The sequence below is a fragment of the Harpia harpyja genome, chromosome 9, assembly GCF_026419915.1.
Source record: "Harpia harpyja isolate bHarHar1 chromosome 9, bHarHar1 primary haplotype, whole genome shotgun sequence".
NCBI classification, from domain to species: domain Eukaryota; kingdom Metazoa; phylum Chordata; class Aves; order Accipitriformes; family Accipitridae; genus Harpia; species Harpia harpyja.
In genome coordinates this window covers 12,418,609-12,431,677 of record NC_068948.1, presented here as the reverse complement: position 1 = coordinate 12,431,677, position 13,069 = coordinate 12,418,609, and the positions used below count along the sequence as shown (strand labels likewise).

Below are 13,069 nucleotides of genomic sequence, written 5' to 3'. Positions count from 1 at the left end.
GTTTTCTTCCTGTCTGTGGTGTGCAGGTTTTCCATGATTTTTCTTAATTTTGTTTCAAAAAATGAAAATGTTTAAAAAATAATCAATCAGTATGTGTTCATATTGGCTCAGGTCCGCAATTATGGCTGTAGCTTGAGATGTGACCATGAACTAATTTTTCTTTTGTGTGGCCGATGTTCCTTGTTGCATGCTTGATTCTTGTTACAGAACAGCATTTTCTTTAAGTTAGACAGTTTTTCTGAAGTTTGTTTCATCAAAATTGTTGCCTTATTCAGACAAACTTGTTTATACAAAAATTCTCCAAAATATTTGGAGAATCCTAGAGTTACGTAAGAAAACCAGCTTCAAGTGAATACACTAAAGAAATAATTTTTCTAAAATGTTGCTCTTGAACAGTATTTTTGTGCTAAAAATGTGTTCATCTTTTCTTGATAGATTGTCAAAGCAATTCCAATTTTACCTTTCAAGGAAAATACAGCAGTTTGCCCAGACAGGTATGGTGCAGTGTGTTAAGTGTTTATGTAATCAGATAATTAGGAGCTGTAGTATGTTTCCAGTTACTATTCTTGGGCAGTAAGAAGGGCCGAGGGTAAGAGAAGATGCATACACATGCTTTTTGAGAAGAAGGGAATTTAAAGCTGCTGATATTTATCCAGACTACAATAAAAACAGCAGTTCTTTCTGAACAATAGCTTGACAACAATGATGTAATGGGGAAGCATTTTTTCTGCACACTAAACATGTTAAGTTGCTTTATTTTATTCTTAGTGATTTATAAAGTTTTCAAACTTGATGAAATACAGCTATGAATTGATTTGTGCAATGCTTTTACTATGCTGCTTGTCAGTTGATGCATATGTAATAAACCCAAGGAGTGTTTCTTTAATTCAGTTTCTGATGCAAAGATACATTGTTTCATTTTTTGAAACTTTAAGAAACCTTTTTCCTCCAGTCCAGTCTGATTTTCTTCTAAAGCTGAGGAACCTACCAATTACTTTGTTAAAAAATTTTCCTTGGGATTATTTTCAGATACTTAAAAGCTAAGAGTAGATTTTATTTTCAAAATAAAATTTTTATTTTTTCTTTCATGGTCGAGGGTTTTCCTCCTTGGCATAGGTAATACATCAGAAATATTTTGTGAGTGAATTGCTTCATGAAACTAGAAATATTGGTGGTATTTATAAATTATGTTTTACTTTTGCATTTATGTTGGATTTAATATTTGTTTCTCAGGCTTCAGCAGTTCTTAAATTCTCATCCTCTGAAGACACACATAATTGAAGATGACCAACAGGTATTTTAAGCATTAACTTTCATTTAACTTCTCTTGTGCAAATGTATCGTGTATGTGGAAGGTTCTGGTAGTGTTGGGGCTGCAGGAGTTGTCTTTGTGGAAGGAGGTCAGGGGCTGATTCCAGCTGCATTGGCAACAAGACCCACTGCAGGCCAAAGCTGAGCCAACCAAGTTGGTGGTGTCTCTGTGAAAACGTATATAAGAAAGGGCTAAAAATGCAGGGGAGGGAACAAAAAAAAAGAGAAACAGAGGCAGTGCCAAGATCAGAGGAGCAGGAGGTGCTCCATGCCACAGCAGGTGTACCTGAAGGGACTGCAGTCTGTGGAGGATGCACACTGGAGTAAAGAAGTAAGAGGGAAGGAGCAACAGAGAAACTGCTGTGTTCTGACTGCAATCCCTGCCTTGTGCTGCTCATTGCCTTAGTGGTGGGACCAAGTGTCACCTGCATTGATTATAAGGGGAGAGGAGAGGAGCTCGGAGTGAAGTTGAGCCTGGGAATGGCGGAGGAAAAGTGTTTTTCTGAAGCGTGTAATTGTTTGTTTCTTTGTTTTTGTTTCCCAGTAACCAAATCAGTACTCATACATATTATTTGTCAACAAATTAAGTTAACCTAAAGTTGAGTCTGATTTGCCTGCATCAGGAATTGTTAAGTAACCACCCTGTCTCTATTTTGACCCATGAATCTTCTTGCTCACTCTCCTTGTTATTCTCCCCCATCCCTCTGGAAGGGGAGGGTGAGTGAGCAAGTGGCTGTATGGGTGCTTGGCTGTGAGCCAAGGCCAACCCACCATGGCAAATTTTGCTAGTCATATTTTTTAATTGTATTTTGATTTTGTTATATCTGAGTGCTAGCTGTATGCAGAACATGTAGTGCATTCTCTTGAGTGGTTTAAGACAGTTGTGTTAAGACAATCTTGATAAATCTTTCTTTAAGAAATACTAATAATGAGTATTTCTCTCACCACTGGTCTGTGTAACTTATCAGTATGTACGAGTCATATTTAAAATGTATTTACAATTTCTTTGGCTATTTTTCATCAAAATACCATTTTTTAAGTACAATAAGTGCTTTTGAGTCGTATGTAAGCTAAACCCATTTTATTAAGTATTGCCTTTGTCATCTATTTGTCATGTGGTTTCAGAGTTTTCAAAATCTTAGTGAAGAAAGAAACATTGTCTGTCTTAGCAACAAAATTGAGCCATCGCCAATTCTGGAAACAGCACCACTTTTTGATGGTCTGAAAAAGGTAATGCTTATGTAATATATTACACTGAATATCTTTTTAAGGCTAGTATCATACCCCAACTTTAGATACTAAACATTTATAGTAATACCTGATTTTGATTGGGGAATGTCTAGAAGGTTGTTCTGTGGCTGAACAAATGAATCTTCAGAGAGATGCTGTAAGAATTGTACATGTTTCTTCTGGTATGTCAACCACTGGCCCAAGTAATGGGATTTGAATTTTAATATAGTAATTTAACTCCTCAGCACAGAAGAACTTTTTTCATATTGCATATTAAGGACATTTATTATGTAGTACATCAAAAGCTTTTTAAATCACTCAGTGTTGTGTTTTGTCTTGTTTTGTTACTGCTTATGTACACCGTTTTCATGTGGAACTCTTAATTTCTCTTTCTCTAGGAACTTACTCGGAAAAAATTCTTAGGCCCTAACTTCACAGAATCTTACTGTTGGCCTCCAGTAGCTCGAGGATGTGATGTAGTTGCCATATCGTATCAGGGAGATGATCCTTTCTTATATATTCCACCAGTTCTTACGTTTTTGCAGTCGGGAAGTTGCTACAAAGCCTTGCCAAACAGGAATGGAGTATGTATATATTAGAGTAGTAGCACCTTTTCTGTTCTAAAGTGCAGATGTAGAATAATGATCCAAAAGGTAGTGGGTGTTTAGAATGTGTATGTTTAATGTGATCTTAGTGTATCATCATGATGGTTGCCAGTTTATATAAGCCCTCTGCTTAGAGGCTTACAGAGATGGACTGCATGAACGTGGGAGTCTAAAACTTATCAAGTAATATCTAACAAGTGGTTAATGTCGTATCACTGTGATAATGAAGCTTTGTTTTTAAGGGGATAGTATGTAGTCATTAAATGAAAATTTGTATTAGCTGTTTTAAATACTGTAATTAATTTTCTAACTTGTATTAGATCACAGAAACATAGAATTATTGAGATTGTAAGGGGCCTCTGGAAATTGCCTAGTACAACCCCAAGTAAGACAAGGTGCTCCTGCTTCTGTTAAATTTTTGGACATTTTACTGTATGTTGCTGCATGCATCCTTTTTGTCTCCATTTAACCTGGTGTATGGTTCCTTGGGTCTGTAACATCTGCATTTAGGAGGTGATATAGTATTAAAAGCTTCAGTTTTGAAGTAGTTAAAGGCCTGTGTTGCAGATTTTGTTTTTGCCCTAAATGCTGAAGTAGTACAATTCCTAAGATTCTGAACTCTTGTCTAATACTGTGGTGTAAAATTTTGTACATATGTATGTAGCCGCTAGCACTTATTTTATGTCCTGGGTGGAAGAAGGCACATCTTGTTTTTGAGCTACTGAAAACATACGAGAGATGTTCCAGACAGCTTCATCCAATGCTGATAATACTGGGGCAGAACAAAGAAGAAGCTAGAAGTGTGAAAATACGAGGATGTAAGAATACTTTCTATCTTTTTAATTATGCTTGAAAACTGTGGGGTGCCTTAATTGCAGGAAATCACGAAAGAAGCAATTTATACTTACGTTTTTTGTTCTATAAAGTGATAATTCTATTTCTTTAACGCTGTAACTCTGTAGTAATACATGAAGCTTCAGCAGTGCTGTTTAACGGTAAATGGTATTAAAGCTGTTTGAATATGTATATGTTCAGCACCTTTTTTGTAAGCTTCATAGCAATTATTTTTGGGCCAAATTAGTCGTAGGGATTTGCTGAACATTGGGCTGAATTAGAATTAATGGTGGACTTCCTTGATTTAAAACCAGATTTTATGACAGCCTTTTTTGATATATGAGCATCCATCGCTGGACAGAGGTACTGGGTCTGTCAGGGATGGAGTTCTCTTCCTAGTCTGTATGGTGGTGTGTTTTGGATTTGTAACTGGAACAGTGTGGATAACACACCAGTATTTTGGCTCTTGCTGAGCAATGCTTGCACAGCTTCAAGAATTCTGTTCCTCCCAGTCTGCCACCCAGTGAATAAGCCAGGGTTGGGCAAGAAGCTGGGAGGGGATGCAGCCTGGACAGCTAACCCAAACTGACCAAAGTGATATGCAATACTGTATAATGTCATGCTCAGCAATAAAAGCTTGAGGGGTGGGAGTGATCTGATGAGTGGCTGGGCATCTGTCTGCTTCTGGGATGTTGTCAGTGGTTGCCTTTGCACGCTTCCCCCCTGCTCCCTCCTTCACTTACTATGCTGTCTTTATCTTGACCCATGAGTTTTCTCACTTTGGCAGTTCTGTTCTCTCTTCTGTCCCACTGGGGGTGGGGGCAGTGAGTAAGCATCTGTGCCTTTAGTTGCTGGCCATGGTCAGCCCACCACAGTAACGCATATGTGTATGTTCTTAAAAAATGTTTTTAATAAATACATAAGTATTTCAAGTACATGGATTTTATTTTTTAAAATTGACAAATATTTGGGCGACATGTCTGATGCTGCTTTACTGTTTATATACACTTAACACAATTCTTCTCTACTCTTAATTTAAAAAGAATATTGGAATAGTGAAGAATTATAAAGGAGGTAATAGTTCTCTGCAGACAAAGTTGCATAAAAGTCCAGCTTAAATATAAGTTTGAAGTTTTGTTTTGTTTTGTTTTTTTTAAAGGGTAGTTTCCAACTTGCTTATTGCAATAAATAGTAATTTGTGCATATAACTTCAGTAGTATGCAGAGGATACTCTGTAGAGAAGAGGAAGCATAGAAGTAGTAACAGAGCTGTTGGGAGACTTGCCCTACTTAAGTGTATTTACTTAAAACACTTAGTTTTACTGGTTTTGTTTGGTCTTTTTGTTAAGCCTTGATTCATAACTGCATTTTTAAAAGTGGCTCTTCTTGCCACGGAAACAAGAAATATAGATAAAACTTTGAAGGATTGTGTAAAACTTTCAGTTTCAGCAGTTTGCATTCTTATATCCATCATTCAAATTTAAGAGCCTGGTGGATGAATTCAGATCTTTTATTAGTAGAGCTGTTGGTAAATTTGCACAGATTAAGATTGTTGTGGTTTTGTTTATGTATATATATATACACACACACATATATGCGTATATATATATATGTGCAGATATCTAAGCCACGATATGTGCTTTATTCCATTTTTAAAACTGAACTTTGCTAAAGGCTGCTCTTGCTTGTATTTAAATATTTATCTTGTGTCTATCTGGTTCTGAAGTTCTTATCTCTACTTCCATTACCTTATTGGAAAATAAAATGGCATCCTGCTTTGTGAACTTGTTAACGTTCAGATCTTTTACTTCTTCAAAAACTGAGTTTTACTCACTCAAGTCTTGAAGACATGCAGGGGTAGAAAAATATAAGCAGACTAAAAATGACTGTTGACGAGAAGTCAGAAAAGAGTTCAGTGTTCTCTATTAAAAAAAAAAAAAGGCCCCAAACCAACACCCCCCCCCCCCCCAACTTCAAGATGATACATCTGAAATGCATATGTGGCCTTTTTAATAAAGCTACCATGTCCTATGGTGTCTTACTAATATTCTTTCAAGTTGTAAGCTAATGTTAACAGTCTTTTCTTCCTGCTTGCAGGCCAAGTCATCGTGACTACACCGTATAGTCTCCTGAGACTGTTTGAACATCACAGTTTATTATTTTGTAGACTTTGCCATCTTGTTCTTGATGAGATTGAGGTACTGTTCTCTGATGCTATTGAACAGGTAAATGGCTTATATATTCAGCTGGTAAAGTGCTGTTCCAGTTGTGCACATGTCTTAAACAGTGGGACACATACTGAAAAAAACAACCTTCTTGAACCCCTGTGGTAGAGTTGAGGAGAAAATGGAATTAAAAAAATCTCATTTGTATACTTCTGGCAGAATGAAACACTGGAAAAGTGGGGAGAGCTGTGTCTTGTCCTGTCCTATGCTACTGCTCCATTATGCTGTCTTCCTTTGCTGTGGATGGTTTCCCAAGGACTTGTGTTTTTTGGTTTTTGGTTTTTTTTAACTTGGTAGCAGTAGTTTCAGTGTAGAGATCTTTAATCTACTTTAAAGATTTGCATCACCTGACTGTAGGGAACTTCCTTTTCCCTCTTACCAGTGCTGTTTGAACAACTTCAGTTCAAGAGCCATCTTTATTGGTAGGTTCCTGTCCTGGTTTCAGCTGGGATAGAGTTAACTGTCTTCCTAGTAGCTGGTACAGTGCTATGTTTTGAGTTCAGTATGTGAAGAATGTTGATAACACTGATGTTTTCAGTTGTTGCTCAGTAGTGTTTAGACTAATGTCAAGGATTTTTCAGCTTCTCATGCCCAGCCAGTGAGAAAGCTGGAGGGGCACAAGAAGTTGGCACAGGACACAGCCAGGGCACCTGACCCAAACTGGCCAACGGTGTATTCCATACCATGTGACGTCCCATCCAGTTTAGGAATGGGGAAGTGGGGGGGGGCAGGGATTCACCGCTCGGGGACTGGCTGGGTGTCGGTCGGCGGGTGGTGAGCAATTGCACTGTGCATCATTTGTACATTCCAATCCTTTCATTATTGCTGTTGTCATTTTATTAGTGTTATCATTATCATTATTAGTTTCTTCTTTTCTGTTCTATTAAACCGTTCTTATCTCAACCCACGGGTTTTGCTTCTTTTCCCGATTTTCTCCCCCATCCCACTGAGTGGGGGGGAGTGAGTGAGCGGCTGCGTGGTGTTTAGTTGCTGGCTGGGGTTAAACCACGACAGTTCCTCAGTCTCTGTAGAATGAAAGGCAGAAGTGAATGATTAAATAGTCTTGGAAGCAATCATAAAAACTTTCCTTGGACCTTAATGACAGTACAGGCAAAAGGAGAAGCTGATTCCAACTCAGAATCTTGGAAGAGGAACAGCATTAAGTTTGATGTTGACAAGGATTGTATCAGTTTTAAAATGATGACTTAAGTTTGAAAAAATTCCTTATTTTTTATGTTGCTGCTTTGATGCTTCATAGGACATGCATTCTTGTATTGCAGCATATTACATCATCAGTATGCAAAAAACAGCTTACCTTTTTTCACTGTCATAGATTTTAAATCATTAACTTATTAATATTACCTGTTTAAAAGTTGGTGATAAGACTAAAGGACTGTGTTTCTTATTGAAAAGCTAGAGAAACATCTTAATAGAGATAGATTGCCAATTTTGCTATATGTGAAGCTGTTAAATGTGTCTTTGTAGCAGCAAATCTCAAGTCTTAAATTAGATGAAATGTCATCCTTATCCAGTGGGGCATTTCTTCTTTCTGTTTAGGCTGTTCTTTCTGTTGTGTTCCTGTACTACTTGAGCTGGAGTGCAGGTATACCATATGAAGATTGTGGGAAAGGTAGTTTGTGCATGTATCTGCTGTTTTTGTAGGGTCTTCTCAGCTTCTCAGAAATGTCAGTCTTGAACAGAAAGGAGAAGGGATGCTCTTTCAGATCGGAGTGATCATTTGGTAATGTTTGGATTATCGCAGCTCTTCTAAAGCATTGTGTTACAGAAATGTTATATTCTTAAAAACATTGCTGCTATGGGTAAGTTTAGTGCCAGGTTGAGAGATCTTTCAGAATTGGGCCAGAACCCTGGAATACTTATTAGTATGGTAGTGCTTTGCCAGAAATCCTGATGTTGTTCCACAGCTGGACTGCTTGTCACTTATGTAAGGTGATGTCATCAGGAATATATTTATTCTTAGTGATTTTTAATTTTTTAATAAATGATTTCATGGCACACACACCCCCTTTTTTTTTTTTTTTTTTTTGGCAGATTACTGTATTGGCAGGTTGAGCTTATCTCAACTTACCTCCTAGTTTTTGCTGACTGTCTCTGACCTCTTGGATCTACTTTTGCCTAGGCTCAGTATTTTTCAGATTTGAACAGATCCTTTTCCTGAGACTTCCATCTTCTCTGGGCAGAATCCTGTGTTAATGATCGTGTGTGCCTGCACATGCCATTCCTTCATGCTGTACTGTCTCTTTCTTCTTGCTTCAGAAGTCATTCAAATAATAGGATAAAAGTGCAAGAACCAAACACTTCATTTGGGGATTTGAGATTTGTGTTTTGCTGTGGTGGTGGTTTTGCCACTGGAAAAAACAGTGTGCTGAAACAGTGTACTTTTCACTGCTGTTACATACTTACTGGAATAGGATAAGAGGATAGAAAAATTTTTTTTCTCTATAGGTTTTTACTATATTAGATTGTTACAAGAAAGCCATTATTACTGAAGGGTGGGAGTATTCACCACATCAGATCATTGCTGTTGGAACTCGTTGGAATAAACATATGCCACGCCTGATAAAGGAGTTCATGAATGATCCTTACATTGTGATAACAGCTATGGAAGAAGCTTCCATCTATGGAAATGTGCAACAGGTAACAATTTGGGTATGATGTCACTCTTTGTTTACTAAGGTATTTTGCTGTTTGTACTGATCAAGGTCAGTGTATGTGGGTGCTTATTGTTTATTTTAAGTGGGCAACTCAGACTGTCCAGGTGCACCTCCCATGTATGAACTGAGGTGACTCGTAGAAGACCTGTACAAGTTAATCACTGAACAAGCTGAAGGTCTTTTACCTTGTTTTGTAGGACTGAGGTGAAGATATTCCCTCAAGTATTTCATTGTTAGTACAAATGAATCTGAATTATGTGAAGTATTTGCAAATGGTACAGTTTGTGACCAGAATGTTATCAGAATGTTTTTGCAGTTGTTAGTTGTGAATGGCAGAACTACAAGGTAAGTTGTCCCAAGGCAGAGCTAGTAAAATACTTGTTTTACTGCTGTGTACCACACAATACAGAACTTAATTTGGCCTAAAATTTCCAGAAAGTTACTGTGTGTTCTTAGGTGTCTTCTCATTTAATTTCCAGTCAATGTAGTGTAGCCCTTAAGAATAATACAAAATGTTGTACATATGAATTAGTTCTTCTGTGTCTCAAACTGTAATAACTTGGGGATTGAAAATGTTGGGAAGTCTCTAATACCGGACATTCTGAGCATGGCACGAAACTGAAAAAACACCACTTTTTGTAAGAAGTCTAATTAATAGTTTGGCAGGACTGAACATGTCAGTGTTTTGATGCTTTAGTTATTAAGGGTATTTCATATTTCAGGTGGTGCAGTATGCTTTTGGAGTGCGAAGCTTTTTTAGTGGTACTTGAAAATGCCAAGCTTAAAGATTGATAAATCACCTAAAGTTAAATGAATGAAAAATCTCAATGTGGGATTTTGATTATGTGATGGATTTTTAATTATGCTTCTGGGAGTTGTCCTAAATGCATACCTTTTGTGCGAGTTGTATCTTTTGTAAGTTTAACAGAAGACCTACCACTTATGCGAGCCACCATTTACTGAATTCTCTTTGGTATTATATAGCAATGCTTAGTGCTTACTAAAAGAAGAATTACATAGTTGTCCTGGTTTCAGCTGGAATAAAGTTAATTTTCTTCTTAGCAGCTGGTATAGTGCTGTGTTTTGGATTTAGGATGAGAAAAATTTTGGTAACACACTGATGTTTTAGTTGTTGCTAAGCAGTGTTTATACTAAGTCAAGGACTTTTCAGCTTTTCATACTGTCCTGCCAGTGGAGGCTGGGAGTGCACAGGAAGCTGGGAGGGGACACAGCCAGGACAGCTGACCCAAATGAGCCAAAGGGGTATTCCATATCATGTTATGTCATGCCCAGTATGTAAACTGGGGGGAGTTGGACAGAGGGTGGGGTACCACGGCTCGGGGATTGGCTAGGCATCAGTCAGTGGGTGGTGAACAATTGTATTGTGCATCACTTGTTTTATATATTCTATTATTATTTTATTTTCCCTTCCTTTTTTGTCCTATTAAATTGTCTTTATCTCAACCCATGAGTTTTACTTTTTTTTTTCCTGATTCTCTCCCCCATCCCATGGCGGGGTGGGGGCAGTGCATGAGCAGCTGCGTGGGGCTTAGTTGCTGGCTGGGGTTAAAACATGACAATAGTGAAATGTGTATAGATTATGTGAATTATCAGCCCTCTGTTTTGTATCTGCTTCTAGGTCGTGCAACCTTGCATGAACAGTGAGAGAACTGCTGTGTTACTTAAAATACTGGATTTTACCCACAATAATCTTCAGAAGGTGCTGGTATTCACTAATTCAGTAAATGAAGTAGAAATGATTCATAAGGTAAGAAAGTATTTAAATTTACATAGATAAGTGCTTTTTTAATTGTTAAGGTATAACAAACTGAAATACCTTGGCTTCTGAGAGCAAAGGAGGAGCATGAATTTGGAAGTTAATTATTTCTGCTAAAAATAGTCCCAATCCTGCCCTTCTGCCAACTAGAAGATAAGCCTAACTGACAGGAATGTCTGGCATAGAATGCATTCATTACTAAATTCTTAAGTATGTTCTGTGTGTCAGGTTGGAACTTTGAGTTGAATCAAACTCACTTTTTTCCAGTAAAAGTTCTGTCAGGTTTTTTTATATTATTTTTTACAATTTCCAGGAGTGGTATGGGGGGAGAAAACTGAAGCCACTGTGTTAAGAAGTTCTATTCTGTTGCTTTCTACTCTGGACTAGTTGAAATTGTAAAAGGCCATTTCTCTGATGTGGAAGAAACATTTTCTGTCATCCTGTGAAAGTCTATTAGAATTTAGTTAGGCTTCAAGTCATAAGGCATGGAAGGAAGATAGCACGCTTAATATGTATTTTCTTAAAAACTGGCATAAAGCTGCTTCAAAGTTACCTGCAATAGAATGTGCTCCCATTTCCCACCTTTTTTGTGGGATTGTATACTCAGCATTTCAGAGGTGGAGACTAAGAAGGAGTTTTCCTGCAATAGTTCTTTCTTCAGATATTATAGCAATGAATATATGTAACAACATAGCAATAGAGAAATCTCAACTGTATTTTCATTGTCTCTTTGCTGGTCCTCCAACAGTGTGAAGTAAGAGGAGTGCAATCTGATTTGACTGGGAAGCAGTTCTGTTAACCTTGGATAGGGTGATGGGGATGATGCTGCTAAAGGAGGCAAGCTTATGAGGATATTAGAATTAAAACCTTCAGCAATAGCTTCAAGGATGGGATAGCAAGAGGATGTGTGGCTCGATCGTTCAGATGTCATAGGAAGAGATATGTCAGTCCTGAAATGTAGGAATGTATTCCCTTCCAGAAGCTGGAATAGATCCTGTGATGTTTAAAGTATTCTTCTTATGTAAATGTTAGTGTATCTGGAATGTTTAATCTTTGACAATTGTTAATGGAAGCAAATCTGGTTTTGTCTCGTGACTTTCTACCATGTTTTCCTTTAATATTTGAGGATTAATTTCTTCAAGCATATCACAACCAACCCCACCACCAGTTAAAGAGTATTGATGCTAAAGAAGTATTGAAGGTGTTTATGGTAATCCTCGTGTACACCAACTTCAAATATCTTAAATAGTCTACAAAAATATTTTAAGTGTTAACTTAGTTCATTAGATGTGCCAGTTTACCAAATAACCAAGGGTTTTGTAGTGATTGATCTGTGAACGTTGAATCTGACAAATACATAAAGCCTTTTGAGAATACTACATTCATGCAAGGTAGATGAATGTGGGTAGATCAGTGAGGGGTTTTTAGTGCTTTTTCTGAGAGACTGAAATGTGAGCCTGCATGTTGTTAGATGATAGAATCCACTTAAAATAGAGAGGACACCTTAATGGTGGGAAAAGCTTCGAGTGGAATTTGTACTTTCTTAAACATTGGTTTAATGTATTAATTCATAGGAGCCTGAGCTTTATTAGCTTTCTTTTTATACAGGAAATTAATAAGCTTAATCTCCATAATCTCTATCTTCTTTTTTTTTTTATATATATATATATAAAAGCAGCCTAAATTTCATTAACTCCTTCCCTTGGCTCCTTTGACAGTAGCTAAGGTATGGTAGATACTAATAAACTCTACTAAATAGTATATCTTATTAGAGCAGTTGTTGCTGTATTTGAAGAACATATAACTTTGTCATCCAGGTACTGAAGAGCAACTCAATATTTTCCTTGAAAATACATGAAAAGAGTGAGTGTAGTTTCAAGTATATCATAGAGCAATGGACAAAAAAGTATAGTTCTGGCACTCATGTTGTCTTAGGTGAGTATTTTCTCTTTGTCTGGTTGTGATTATTGCGTCTTGGTGACTCATGTTCTACATTAAATACTTACACTAGGTTATATCATCACTTCCACAGGGTCAGTTCCTTATGAATTCTTTCTAGTTATCCCTTTACTTATTAGTGCTACAGCTAGTCTTTTGTTGTTGTTGTTCCTGGGTCCCAGGGTTTGCTGCGAGGAAAACCCTTACTTATTAGAGGGAACATAAAGGAGGTTTGGCATTTTTTTGATGCATTAGTTAAAAGAACTGCTAGTGCTTTCAGAGAATTTCCATAATTTCACAATTCTCTCCTACTACAGAGGATATTTTCAGTTTGAAATAATTTAGAAACTCCAAAGACTTGTTATAATCATTTCCCTTACATTCTGGTAGAACTCTATTTTTCAAGTTATGTGCAGTAGCAGAGTCTTACCCAGTTTCAAACTTAATTTTTTCCATTTTGTATGTCAAAAGCAAG

The 13,069-nt window shown here is 37.2% G+C and overlaps 1 protein-coding gene across 1 annotated transcript in view; it reads left to right on the top strand.

The window, feature by feature from the left end:
* Nucleotides 1-13,069, top strand: part of TDRD12 (tudor domain containing 12) — a 39,568-nt gene that overhangs the window by 10,254 nt on the left and 16,245 nt on the right. Inside the window, exons 9-17 of the mRNA XM_052797888.1 lie at nucleotides 436-494; nucleotides 1,234-1,294; nucleotides 2,437-2,541; nucleotides 2,940-3,125; nucleotides 3,811-3,964; nucleotides 6,077-6,204; nucleotides 8,671-8,862; nucleotides 10,519-10,647; nucleotides 12,474-12,591. Coding sequence (XP_052653848.1) covers nucleotides 436-494; nucleotides 1,234-1,294; nucleotides 2,437-2,541; nucleotides 2,940-3,125; nucleotides 3,811-3,964; nucleotides 6,077-6,204; nucleotides 8,671-8,862; nucleotides 10,519-10,647; nucleotides 12,474-12,591 — 1,132 coding nt within the window. The remainder of the gene's footprint in view (nucleotides 1-435; nucleotides 495-1,233; nucleotides 1,295-2,436; nucleotides 2,542-2,939; nucleotides 3,126-3,810; nucleotides 3,965-6,076; nucleotides 6,205-8,670; nucleotides 8,863-10,518; nucleotides 10,648-12,473; nucleotides 12,592-13,069) is intronic.